This window comes from Calonectris borealis, chromosome Z (genome assembly GCF_964195595.1).
Source record: "Calonectris borealis chromosome Z, bCalBor7.hap1.2, whole genome shotgun sequence".
In the NCBI taxonomy this organism is placed as follows: domain Eukaryota; kingdom Metazoa; phylum Chordata; class Aves; order Procellariiformes; family Procellariidae; genus Calonectris; species Calonectris borealis.
In genome coordinates, this window is record NC_134352.1 from 703,573 (window position 1) to 714,852 (window position 11,280).

At 63.0% G+C, this 11,280-nt stretch overlaps 1 protein-coding gene and 1 long non-coding RNA gene across 3 annotated transcripts; both read right to left on the minus strand.

Moving 5' to 3' along the window:
* Nucleotides 1–1,306: 1,306 nt before the first annotated feature.
* Nucleotides 1,307–7,145, minus strand: LOC142075277 (maestro heat-like repeat-containing protein family member 7). Of its 2 annotated transcripts, XM_075136439.1 has the most exons (13): nucleotides 6,910–7,145; nucleotides 6,556–6,710; nucleotides 6,306–6,447; nucleotides 5,550–5,734; nucleotides 5,324–5,461; nucleotides 4,986–5,100; nucleotides 4,633–4,770; nucleotides 4,165–4,341; nucleotides 3,800–3,955; nucleotides 3,351–3,452; nucleotides 2,885–2,987; nucleotides 2,475–2,531; nucleotides 1,307–2,180 (listed from the first exon to the last, which is right to left on the minus strand). In XM_075136439.1, the coding sequence occupies exons 1-13, from the start codon at nucleotides 6,994–6,996 to the stop codon at nucleotides 1,975–1,977; spliced, it is 1,761 nt and encodes a 586-aa protein (XP_074992540.1). In that variant the 5' UTR covers nucleotides 6,997–7,145; the 3' UTR covers nucleotides 1,307–1,974. The 2 variants fall into 2 exon arrangements, with proteins under 2 accessions (XP_074992540.1, XP_074992541.1); XM_075136440.1 differs by lacking the exon at nucleotides 3,351–3,452.
* Nucleotides 7,146–10,509: 3,364 nt separating this feature from the next.
* LOC142075574 (uncharacterized) lies at nucleotides 10,510–11,280 on the minus strand. Its single transcript, XR_012670928.1, has 3 exons — nucleotides 11,200–11,280; nucleotides 10,861–10,977; nucleotides 10,510–10,581 (listed from the first exon to the last, which is right to left on the minus strand). It is a non-coding gene; the product is annotated as an uncharacterized LOC142075574 (long non-coding RNA).

An 11,280-nucleotide genomic window follows, 5' to 3' on the forward strand; every position in this document is an offset into this window, starting at 1 on the left:
GACACTGAACGGGAGAGGCGACTGCAGCTCATTACCGGTATTGACTGACCGAAGGCAGCGTACCCGGGTGCTGAGGGTTAACCCTGGTCAGCTGCGAAGCTCCGCACAGCCGCTCGCTTGGGTTGGGGGAAGAGGAAAGGGAGAGTAAAAGTGAGCAACCTGGTGAGGCGAGATGAAAATTGTTTCATAAGCAAAGGAGAAGTGGAAGAAGAGAGAAAGAAAACAAACCAAAGCAAGTAATGCGAAGGCAAGAGGCAAGCACCTACCACCCATGGATAGACCTATGCCCAACCAGTTGCCAAGTGAAAGCTGGCTAACCTCCCGAAAACCCCTCCCCTCCCTTTTTATTGCTGAGCACGGCAGTGACAGATGCACTCGAGCCCTTAACCAGACTGGCGGTGGTTTGGTGCAGGCTCCGGAAGAGCCGTAGCCGGGCTGTGAACTCCTCCAGCTTCAATCTGTTCTCTGAAAACCCACAAAGGAGCAGGGTGACAGAGTCAGCATTGCTGCGTATGAGCTTGGGTTGCCGATCATGCGCTTAACACATGAATGGCGGGTGGCTTTTCCAAGACTCATTTATCAAGGAACAAAGAACGTTGTGGGTACAAGGAGTCTCACGCATACCTTTTCCATCGCATGTAATTTTGACTACGAGCCAACCACTTTATCCCTTAAATATGACAGCCTAAGTGAGCCTTCTTTGAGCTCTCCCTGCTAGGCAGCCTGACTGCATGGCGGTGGTCTCCCCTTGAGCTGGGACACCTCTCAATGTTGCTCCTCGAGGCAGAGAGACCTTTTACCAACGGCAGATCTTTGGTAAGCGACCGATACCACGCATAGCTTCGTGGTATGGTAACTTTGATTTTGTCTTGGTAGCTTTGATTGCACGCTGAACTGATGTTAATGAAACATTACACAAATTTTGCATATATAATCCCTTAGACATAAACCGTTAACCAAGTCTGAGCCGAGGTTTGGACCTAGCTGCACCTAGACTCCATCAGGAGTTTAGAAAGCAAGAGGGTCCACTCTGAACCTCGTGACTCAACGGCGGGGTCTTCCCTACTCTTTGAATATCTTCCATAAGACATAAACCATTGTCTAAGTGTGAGGCTAAGATTGGATTTAGCTGCATCTAGACTCCATCAGGAGTTTAGGAAGCAAGTGGGTCCACTCTGAACCCTGTGACTCAATGGGAGGGTCCTCCTTACCCTTTTGTGTCCCCGGTCTCTCTGTGAATCCTTCCAACTGGAGCGTAACTCAATTTTCCTTCGTATGTTTTTTCCATGCAGTAATTAACAGAGTGAACCTTGCCATCGAACTTTATTTAACGTCGCACTTTTACAACATCATATTAAAACCACTTTTGCTCCGCAGAGGTGCGTGGGGGCCTGGCAGGGTTCCCCTGGGGGCAGCAGGGCTCCACAGGGCCTCGTGTGGGGCCTGGCAGACTCGGTACCCTACGGGTGTCTGGGGGGCAGCGGGGCAGTGGGGGATGGCGAAGAAGAGCTCCAAGAGCATGTGAAGTTCCACGGTCTTTTTATCAATGGCTGGGAGACGCAGGCAGGCCGGCTGTGCTAAGGCCTCTGCTTCCGGCCTGCAGGATGCCCGTTTCCTTCCTGGGTCGCCATCCAAAGTGTTCCTCTTGCTGCCCTGCCACAGCATTTGGCTGCTTCTTTGGGCTTCGTGGCCAGCGTGTCTTCAGGAGCCGTGGGCCATGGCCCACCCGTCCCCTTCCCCATGAAATGGGAGCGCTGCAGAAAGCGGGCACCTGTCCAGGCTGGGATCTCCCTGGAGAGGGCAGGGCAGGCAAAAGCTTTCTTTCAGCTCTCCCCTTAGTTTCACAGCCCAGCAGAGCAGCTGGCACCTTGGGGCCACGATGCGGGGTGTGGGGTGTCCTGCACGGCCCCGGGCTGCTGGCAGAGGGGCAGGTCCAGCTGCTCAGGTGGTGCCAGTGTGCAGAGCACCCCGGGATCAGCTCTGCACATGGCTCCAGCAGCACAGCCAGCCGTCTCCCGGGGCAGGGGTCCTTCTCCTCCATGCCCTCCGGAGCCGGTGGCACAGCGCTTGCAGGCGGAATCCAGAGGGAGGTTCTTTCACTGCGGTGTCCAGGATCAGCAGGGTTTGACGCACCAGGGAAGAGACCGAGATACTGCTGTCATTTGCTGTATCTTGAAGGGCTGGGACAGAAAGGAACAGAGCCGAAGTCAGAGCCTGGATCTGTGGGGACCTCAGGAGCCACTCCGGCCAGGGCCACCCCCGCCCCGCCAGCTCTTCCCACGGCCAGGAGGGAGGCAGGGGTGCTGGCATCAGCCGGAAGGTGCTGCCCACCAATGCCCCACATGCCCCTGAAATCTCTGCTCTGCCCACACCGCCCTCACCCGCGCAGGGAGCAGAGCCCTCCCCGGCCGGGGCAGGGAGGGTCTTTCCTCTTCCCTGCCAGCCCCCGCAGACACCCCACTGCCCTCACTCACCATTGTAGATGACCTGGAGCTGCTGGTGCCCATCCCTCAGCTGCCGCCCGGCGAGCCCTAGGCACACACAGCCTGTCACAGATCCCTCTGGCCTGCCCACCCCAGCAGCCCAGCTGCCCCTCAGTGGCCCCGTGGGCCTGGCCCCATGCCCTCCTCCCCTTGGGCAAGGCTGAGCCCAGGGCGGTCCCCTGAGCGTGAAGCCCAAGAAGGCTGTGAGGGACCCAACAAGGCTCCCACCAGCCCCTCCTGCACGGGCAGACGGGGGAGAGGGCGGCAAGGAGCCCCATGGGCGCCCGGCCCCGCATCGGGCAGTCAGGGCTCTGCAGCCGCTCGGTGGATTCGGCAGCAGCTGGGGCTGGGGCTAAGCTGCCGCGGGGCAGGGAGGGACCCCCAGCGGGGTTGTGGCTCACCAATGAACCTGACGGCTGCCCGACGCAAGGGCTTCTGTGGGTTCTGCAGGTACGGCAGGCTCTGGTGCAGGTACTCCTCCACTCTGCTGCTGTCCTCCGTCAGCTGGAGAGAGCACAAGGGGACAGGGTTGGCGCAGACCCTCCCCCTACACCCAGGACTGGCCTCCCCTGCCTTCCCCTGCCCAGAGGCCCAGCCAGCGGCTGGCTGGTGCCAGGGTTTGGAGGGAGCAGAGGGCGGGGTGCTCCCCAGGGTGCTGCGGTGCCACCCTGCTGCCAAGGCCCAGCTGGGACGGGGCTCCGTCGGCACCCCTGCGCTCGGGGGGAGGAAAGGGAGCCTGTGCGCGGTGCAGGCGGGCAGCGCTGGGCTGCCGCAGTGGGCGGGGGCACAGCTGCTAGCCCCATGCGCTGGGCATTGCGGGAGGGGGGCTTCTCCAGGCTGGGTGTGGGGCTCTGGGGCCATCCTTACCAGGCACTCGCCGACCCTCCATGTCTGCGCTGTCTCCAGCAGCCTCCTGAGCTGCCTCCGCTTCAGGAACCTGGCAGCTCCAAGGAGGGCTTCTTGAGAGGCCTGCAGAGCAGCAGAGACTGGGAGATGGCACCGCCGCCCAGGGGACAGGACCTGGGGTCCCTAGGCAGAGCAGGGGGGCGGCAATGGTTGGGGGTCCGAACCCTGGCCTCAGACACCTGCAGGCGCTGCTGGGAAGCCCATGGGGGGTCCAGCACTTAGGTTTTTGTGGCTGCGCACTGCTGCTGAGCTCTGCTGGATCAGGCAGGGCAGGTGTCAGAAATGTCCCTGCCCACCTCAGCTGCTGCCAGCTCTGCGGCTGCAGGCAGGGAGGGGCGCCGAGCCCTCCCCAGGGACTCCAGAGGTTGGGCCCCAATTGAGCCACATTCAAAGGGCTTAGAAATCCCCACCTGAGCCACGCTGTTGTCCTTGTCGTGCAGGTGGAAAAACAGGGGCACCAGGCTCGTCTGCACGTCCTTCCTCATCAGCTTTTCGTGGGTGCTGACTGCAACCTCCATCGCATCTCTCCAGAGGAGGACGGAGTGCTCTCGCACATAGCTGGCTTCCTAGGGGGAGAGAAGGAAGAGGGGAGGACCTCAGTCCTGGCTCCTCCAAGCCCACAGTGAGGAGACGAATGCTTGTGGCTCTCCCTCTGCAGTGAGGAGACAACTCACGGGCCAGTGGGCAGGTGCAGAGAGGGATGGACCACCCCCGGGCCATGCACACGTGCCCCCCAGGCATGCTAATCAAGCCTCTGCTCTCCCGCCCGCCTTACATCTTCAAAGAGTGGCAGGAGCATCTCAACCAGCTGCAGAGCAATGGGGACAGCTGTCTCCCTGTCTGCCAGGCAGAGCATGTTGCCGAGGAAAGTCAGGGCCGCCATCCTGACGTCGCTGTCATCATCCTGCAGTCGCTCCATGATGTCTGGCAGCAGGCTTTGCAGAGTCGCTGCCTACATGAAACACACAATTTCATTTTGTGATGCAACCAAGGACCGCACCGGCAAAACCACTCTGCGTGTAGAGGGTGCAGCGCCTGTTGGGCAAAGATCTCTCCACGTGTGGTGCAGCCCAGGGCCTGGCCTGAAGTGCTCAGGGGCCGCTGAACAGGGCAGTGGGAGCAGCGGGTACCATTCCCGCCGCTCCCGATTCCTGGCAAAGCCTGAGCAAGCCGCTGCGCGCACCACCGCCTGCAGCCCGGCCCCAGGTGGACGCCCTCACTGTGCCCAGCTGCCCCTGCTCACCTTCTCGGGTCTCCCACACAGCTTGACGAAGCTTCTGACTGCCATCCTGCGCAGCACCAAGCTCTTGCTGTACAGGTGGAACTGGAGGACGCGCAGGACACTGGCAGTGACATGCTCCAAGTCGGTGCAATCCAGGAGCTGAAACAGACCCAGGAGCAGAGTGAGAGCCCAGCACAGCCAGCAGAGCTCCTGGACGGCTTGGGGCAAGGCACCAGGGCCGGTCACAGCCCAGGCAGGAGGCAGCACGGCCCGCAAAGGGCCCTCGCCGCCTCCCCTCTGCCCTCTGCCTCGTGCACGCAGCCTAGCTTCCCCCTGCCTGTCCTCAGAGAGGCAGCGCTTGCCACCAGGCCCACCTCGACAAAGACAGCCATGGCACCGACGTCCTGGTAGTCCTGTCTCTGGAGGAGGCATGTGACCGCCTGTTTAGACACGGCGGTGGAGTAGGCTGGTGCTTCATGGCACAGCGCCCTGCCCGGAGGAAGAAGGCATTGACAGCACCGAGCTGGGCAGGCAAACCTCTCTGGGACTGCGCTGCCAGCTCCAGCCATTACCCCACAGGCCAGGCCTGCATTTGCGCCTTGTGTTGGCTGCTTGCGCCCCACCACCCACAAGGAAGGGGATCATGTGGGGGGCCCTTCCTCTCCAGGGGAGAAACGCCGGGGGAGACACGGATGACTGATGAGGCTCTCACCTAGCCAGCATGCTGAAACCAGTGTGGCAGGTCTTGGGTCTCATGAGCATGTGCCAGGCACCCTGCCTCTTGAGGTCTTCAACCAGGGAGTCACCACCGAGCCAATGGAACAGAGCTTGCGTGGTGCTCACCGCGTTCCTGCATGCCGAGCAAAGCACGGTCACACGTGGAGCCCCAGCTCCGGCTCTGGGCCCAGGGCAGAGACCAGGGAGCAGGGACAGAGCACCTGAGGGAGCAGACTGCATGATGCTCGGCCTCCCTGCTCTGACTGCCAGAGCTGGACCAGTTCTGCTGTAGGTCCTTCAAGCTGAAGGAGATCTGGAGGATCACCGCCATGAAGAGCTCGTGGAAAAGCAAAGTCACGCAGCATCGGCTTGCCACCAGGAAGATCTCGTGCATGGCACCGGTTAGCTGCAGAAAACACCCAGGGAGTGCTCTCACTGCAGAGATGTCCCTGCGGCGCTGCCCAGGGCTGGGGGTGGGGGGGCTCAGGCGCTGCATTAAGCTAAGGGAGATGCCAGGGCAGAGCCCGGCCCGGCTGCCTGGCCGGGAGCCCGCCTGTGGCGGCTCTCAGGTCTCGGCTCCCGTTTGTAGCATGGGCACACGAACCTTTGTGGTCCAGAGGGAACAGCCCAGCTGGCCCCATGGGCCCTGCTGGCTGCCCTGGGCTCCCCCTGCCTGGCCCCGCAGCCTGCTCTGGCCAGGGAGCCGCCCTGCCCCGCGCTTCCCAGCTGCCGAGCAGGCAGGAGGAGGCGAGGAGGGAGGAAGAGCACAGAGGGCAGCAGGGGCAGGGGCAGGCTGCCTGCCTGTGCACCGCAGGGCCGAGCAGCACACACTGCCCTACCTGGCTGTGGCACCGAGGCCCCTGGTCCAGGCGCCCCTGGGGAGGTCTGGGTTTGGGGGCAGGTGGAGAGGGGAGGAGGGGCAGGAGCGGGACACGCAGCCCCAGGCGGGGCAGAGCAGGCCTAATCCAGACACTCACAGACACAAAATTGCAGCAGACGAGTTCTGCCTCGCAGTGGTGCTGCCTGGTGCCTTTCTGCTGGATCAGCAGCAGCCTCTTCAGCACATCATCCGCGAGGCAGGGCTCGGAGGCCAGCATCTTCCACATGGCCCTGGCAGTGCTGCAGAGCCAGAGCACACTGTCAGTGGGGCCACCTCGGCCACCACCCCTTCTGCCTGGGCAGGCCCCAGAATTCCTGAGCTGGCCCCGAGGCTGACGGGCCACGTACCTGTCACAGAGCGGGGAAGCCTGCAGCAGGCCAGTGGTCACCTCCTGAGGGTACAAGTGGGCCAACTGGAGAAGCGTCCTCCTCAGGATGTCCTGGAGCGGCTTCTGGCTGACATGCGCCAGCTCCGTATGGATGGTCTGCACAACCTCGTCCACCTGGCGAAGGCAGGGGGATGCGGTGGAGTGGAGTGGAGCACAGCCATGGCCCCAGATGGCACCAAGAACTGCTTCCCTCCCGTCGCTCTTTGCTGGCCTCAGAGGCCGCCCGTTGGGTGCTCCCAAGCCCTGGACTTGGGGCAGGGGGAACGGCTCCTGAAGGCAAGCGCCCAGGGCCGTCCAGCTGCACGCTGCCTACCTTGGTCAGCCCTGAGCACGAGTCTCTCAAGACCATCTCCAGAATGCTGGCAACCGGCTGGGTGTCAGAGACCCTTGGGTGCACCATGCCCCTCAAGACCGTGAGGATGAGGTCGCTCCTCTCAGGCGGGAGGAGGAAGCTCCCAAATACCTGAGGGAGAGAGGGAGGGAAGAGGTGTTGCACTGAGTGCCCTGGTGGCGGGGCACAACTGAGCAGTGGTGGCTCTGGAGTGAGAAACCTGGGGCAGCGCTGGCCCCCAGCCCAGGGAGACAAATGCAGGGGCTGGTCTGGGGTGATTGCAGCCCTGGGGGCTGTGGAGAGGGAGCTGCCCTGTGGGCTGAAGGAGGGGAGCGGGGGGACAGGGTCATGGTGTGCGGGCTCTGCCAGCAACCAGAGCTCGCTGGTGGCTAGGACGGCCGGAGCTGCTGCGCTGACGCTGGGTTAAAGCCTTTGGCTACTCCCTCCAGAGCGGTGGTAGGACCCCGCAGCCTGATTGGCAGGAGGCCGTGCCATCCCGCCCGATGGCTGATGCACGGGTTCATCCGAGTCTCCTGCCAGCCCCATGGCCAAGACCCCCAGCAAAGCAGGAGCTCGTTACCGTCACGTCATCAGCAGGCTCCTTGGGCCACAATGTGTTAGCGCTTTCCCGCTCCACTTGTAGCCGTGGATCCTCATATGCTGCTTTCCAGCCTGGGCAGGAGGGGAAACGGACAGTGAGCAGCAGGAACAGAGAGCTGGAGACAGCAGGCGAGGGCATCAAGGAGAGCTCTGTGCCTGGCTCTCCGTTCTGTGGGGAGCCGGAGACACGCCAGGGTGGCAGTGGGCCCATTTCCAGGGGCAGGAGGGGGAACTGCGTCTTAGGCTGCAGAAGGGCAGGAGAGTTCGGTCTGGCTTTCTGCTCGGGAGGAGGAGAGAAGCCCCGGGATGCTGCTGCCACAGGTGCTCCAGCCCAAGGGTTCTCGGGACGGGCCCCAAGCCGCCGCTCCAAGGCGGGCTGCCTGTGCCCTGGGGTTGGCGCGGCACGGCTGCTTCCCTGCTCCAGCCTCGGAGGAGTTTGCTGCTCCTTCCTCTAGAGGAGGGGGGCCAAGGGGGCCGCGGCGCCTCGCCTGGGCCCTTGTGGCTGGAAGGCCCCTGCCCGCCCCAGCATCTCTTACCCTGTCGCAGCAGAATGAACCTGTGGAAGGTACGCAGTGCCTTCGCAGCCCCGCAGCTGATCTCCTGGTCTTGCTCGGCACAGGCCAGGGTGAGGCACCCCATCAGCTGCCCCAGGAACTGCAGAGGCTTGTCTTTGAAGGACAAGGCCTGTGGGAGAGAGGAAGGAGCAGTAGCAGGACCAAGCTGCGGCAGATGGGATGAAAGCCCTAAGCCCTGAGAGTGGGCCCTGGGCTGAGTGTTGTGTGAGCCAGAGCTGTGGAGGGCTCTGCCCCGCGCTGCAGCCCGTGGAGACCCAGCCTGCGGCAGCCGCATCAGGACGAAGAACATGCTGCTTCCCTGGGAAGGGAGCCCTGGAAAGGTTTTGCCTTCCCTCCCCCTGAGCCTGCGGGACTGGCGTGCCTGAAGGAGGATTGAGACCCTGGGACTGCTGGTCCTCCACACCCACATTGAGCTGACGGAGCCCTCCTTCCCCACCTGCGGGACTGGCACTGCCCTGCCCAGCTCTCCACAGCATGGGAAGGGAGGGCCTGCGGGGCTGCAGCAGGACCCCCGGGCCCAGTGGGCCGGGGAAGCAGCTGGGAGTGGGCAGTGGCAGTGGGGAGAGGGGAAGGGCCTGAGAGCCCTGCAGGGCCTCCACACTGAAGCGGCTGGGCAGCAAGCCAGGGGAGGGAGGGAGGGCTGCCAGAGCTGGGCCTGCAAAACGCTCCCATGCGCTGGGATGGAGCTGGCTCCCGAGAGAAAAGGCACAAGAGAGAGCAGCTCCCAGAGAGAGGGGCAAAGACACTGGCACAGGGCCGAGCCTTGCTGAATCCCCTGCCCTGCGCCCAGGCTTCCCTCGCACAGAGCCCGGAGCTACCAGCTACTCTGGGGCACCAGGAAGGGGCGAGGGGTGCCGAGAGGTCGCCTGCACCGCAGGCCCCTTACCTCCAGCATCAAAGAGGGCCTCAAGAACTGGCTCAGGCTGACAATCCTCCCCACAGCCATCCGGCGCCTAGCCACGTTCTGGGATGCTGTGAAGGGCAGCAGGACCTGAGAAGGGAGAAGTTGCTGGTCTGCCCTGGGAAACGACGGCGACTCCCGGAGCTTGGCAGGGTTTACGCAGCGTGCCACCAAGGCTTCCCCTGGACAGAAGGAAGGCCTGGAACAGGCTCCAGCTGCCTCGCGACCTTGGGGACCGCTGCTGACAGTTGGTGACCTGCTGCAGTCAGGGAGGTGGCCGGATCTCGTGCCCCCAGCCACCTCTGCCCCTTTCCATGCGCTCCTCCAAAAATGGCCGCACGTCTCCTTTCCAGGAGGACAGGAACCTTCAGGGGCCTGCACCGGGGAGGCTGGGCTATGGCCCGTGGGGAGGCCAGAAGAAGAGAGCTTCAGGGCTGGACTCCCCTTGCACCATGGCCACGTCCCAGCAGATCTCCACCCTGCTGCGATCCGGGGAGGAGAGCGTGAACGGGGTAGGCGGCAAGGGCAGTGGCTCAGCAGTGCCAGCTGCCAGAACAGGGGGCCTGGGAGGGATACTCAGACTCCTTCCACTGCTTTGGTTCTGGGCTGGGGCCTGCACACTCCAGAAGGTTGCGTCTCTTTAGAGTAAGGCAAGGAAGAGACCTTGCCCTTGGCAAATGCCTGACCTGCAAGATTGTCTCCACTGTCAGCGAAGCATCTTGCATCAGTACCTCCAGCACACTGTCCAGAGTGTTCACGATCTGTAAGGGAATACAGCAGGTGGCACGCTTGCCCTGGCCCTTCTTCCTTGCAGGAAGCTGGCTTGAATGCCTTCCACCTGAGGTGGGCCTCAGCTGCCCTCCGGTGCCCGAGAGAGGCCTCAGGGTCTCCCTGGTCTTCCTTCTTCTCCTATCGTCTTCCAGCAGCCAAAGCCAACTAGGAAAACGTGCCAGGGACTGACTGGCAGGCTCTCCGTAGCTCAGCCCGCTCTTACTTGAGCATTGAGTGAAGCGTGTTGGCAGTCCATCTTCTGTGCTGGAGCAAGACAGAAGATGCTGTGGAGGCAGGGGCAGAGGTACTGGTCCAGAAGGCTTTCCCTGTCTTCGCTGCAAGAAGAGAAGGTGATGGTTGGATGCCGGGGCTTCCACGTCTGGGAAGGTGGCTGCAGACATCAGGGCTGGCAGTCCCCACGGTGGTACCCATACGAGGTGGTGGGGTGGCATCTCCTCCCTCCCCCGTGCTGCTGAGCAGCCAGGGACAGAGGGCAGTCCTGGCTGGTGGAGCCCGAACCCCTTTCCATCTCCTGCCTCTCAGAGGAAAAGCCAAGAGGCATCGGGGAGCTCCGGAGCACCCTCTGCCCTCCCATCTGGCCAGGCGCGAGGGAGAGCAGAGGCCGAAGACAGGGCCGCCAGGGTCCTGCCAGGATAGGAGATGCCTGGTGCCATCAGGCCCACGCCGTGGGGGGGGCCCTGGCCCTGCCAGGGTCTGGGGCAGGTACCTCATTGCAGCGATAGCAAGCACAGCTTGCTGCCACATCACAGCGCCCGTGCTGCCAGGGAACTCCTTTTGCTGTAGTGCCTGGAGAGGAGAGCATGGCTGGGATGGGGCACGGGAGCTGCCAGTGCCTGGCACCAGTCTGCAGGGCAGGCAGAGCCCCACTGCCTGCAGGCCAGCGCTGGCACCCAGAGCGGCCCCTTGCTCTGCAGTGGCCCCATGGCAGGCAGGGCTGTTCCCATGCAGGCGCGTCTCACCCTCCCCCTCGCCCTGTGACCAGACGCCCAAGTGCTGTCCTTACTGCTGGGCCGGTGCTCGGCCAGCTTTGCCCCCCTCCCTCAGCCCCACTGGGGTTCCCCTCACCTCCATTTTCTCCACCAGCTTCCATGCTGAGCTGAAATCAGGCAGGTACCTGCCCTGCAGCCAGGCTGTGCAGAGCACGCGGATGGAGGCCAGAAACCTCAGCTTCGAGGCCTCTTCCTGACAGTTGGGGAGAAGAGAGACAGAGAGGGAGGGTGAGGGGGCAGAGGCACGGCCAGCAGGAGCAGGGGCTCAAGGGGCTGCAGTGATGGCGCGGGGGGCCGGGAGGGGAGCAGCTTTGCACAGCCAGCAGCCCTCCAAGAGCCCGCGCACAGGCAGCCGACACGGCAGCACCCAGCTGGGAGCTGCAGGCAGAGCCTTGCTGCCAGAGTCTGCAGTTACCCTTTTGGTGCTGTTGAGAAAGGCCAAGAAGCAGTTACAGGCTTTCTTCTCCTCGCCCTCCAGCTGGCAGATGAAGCCAGC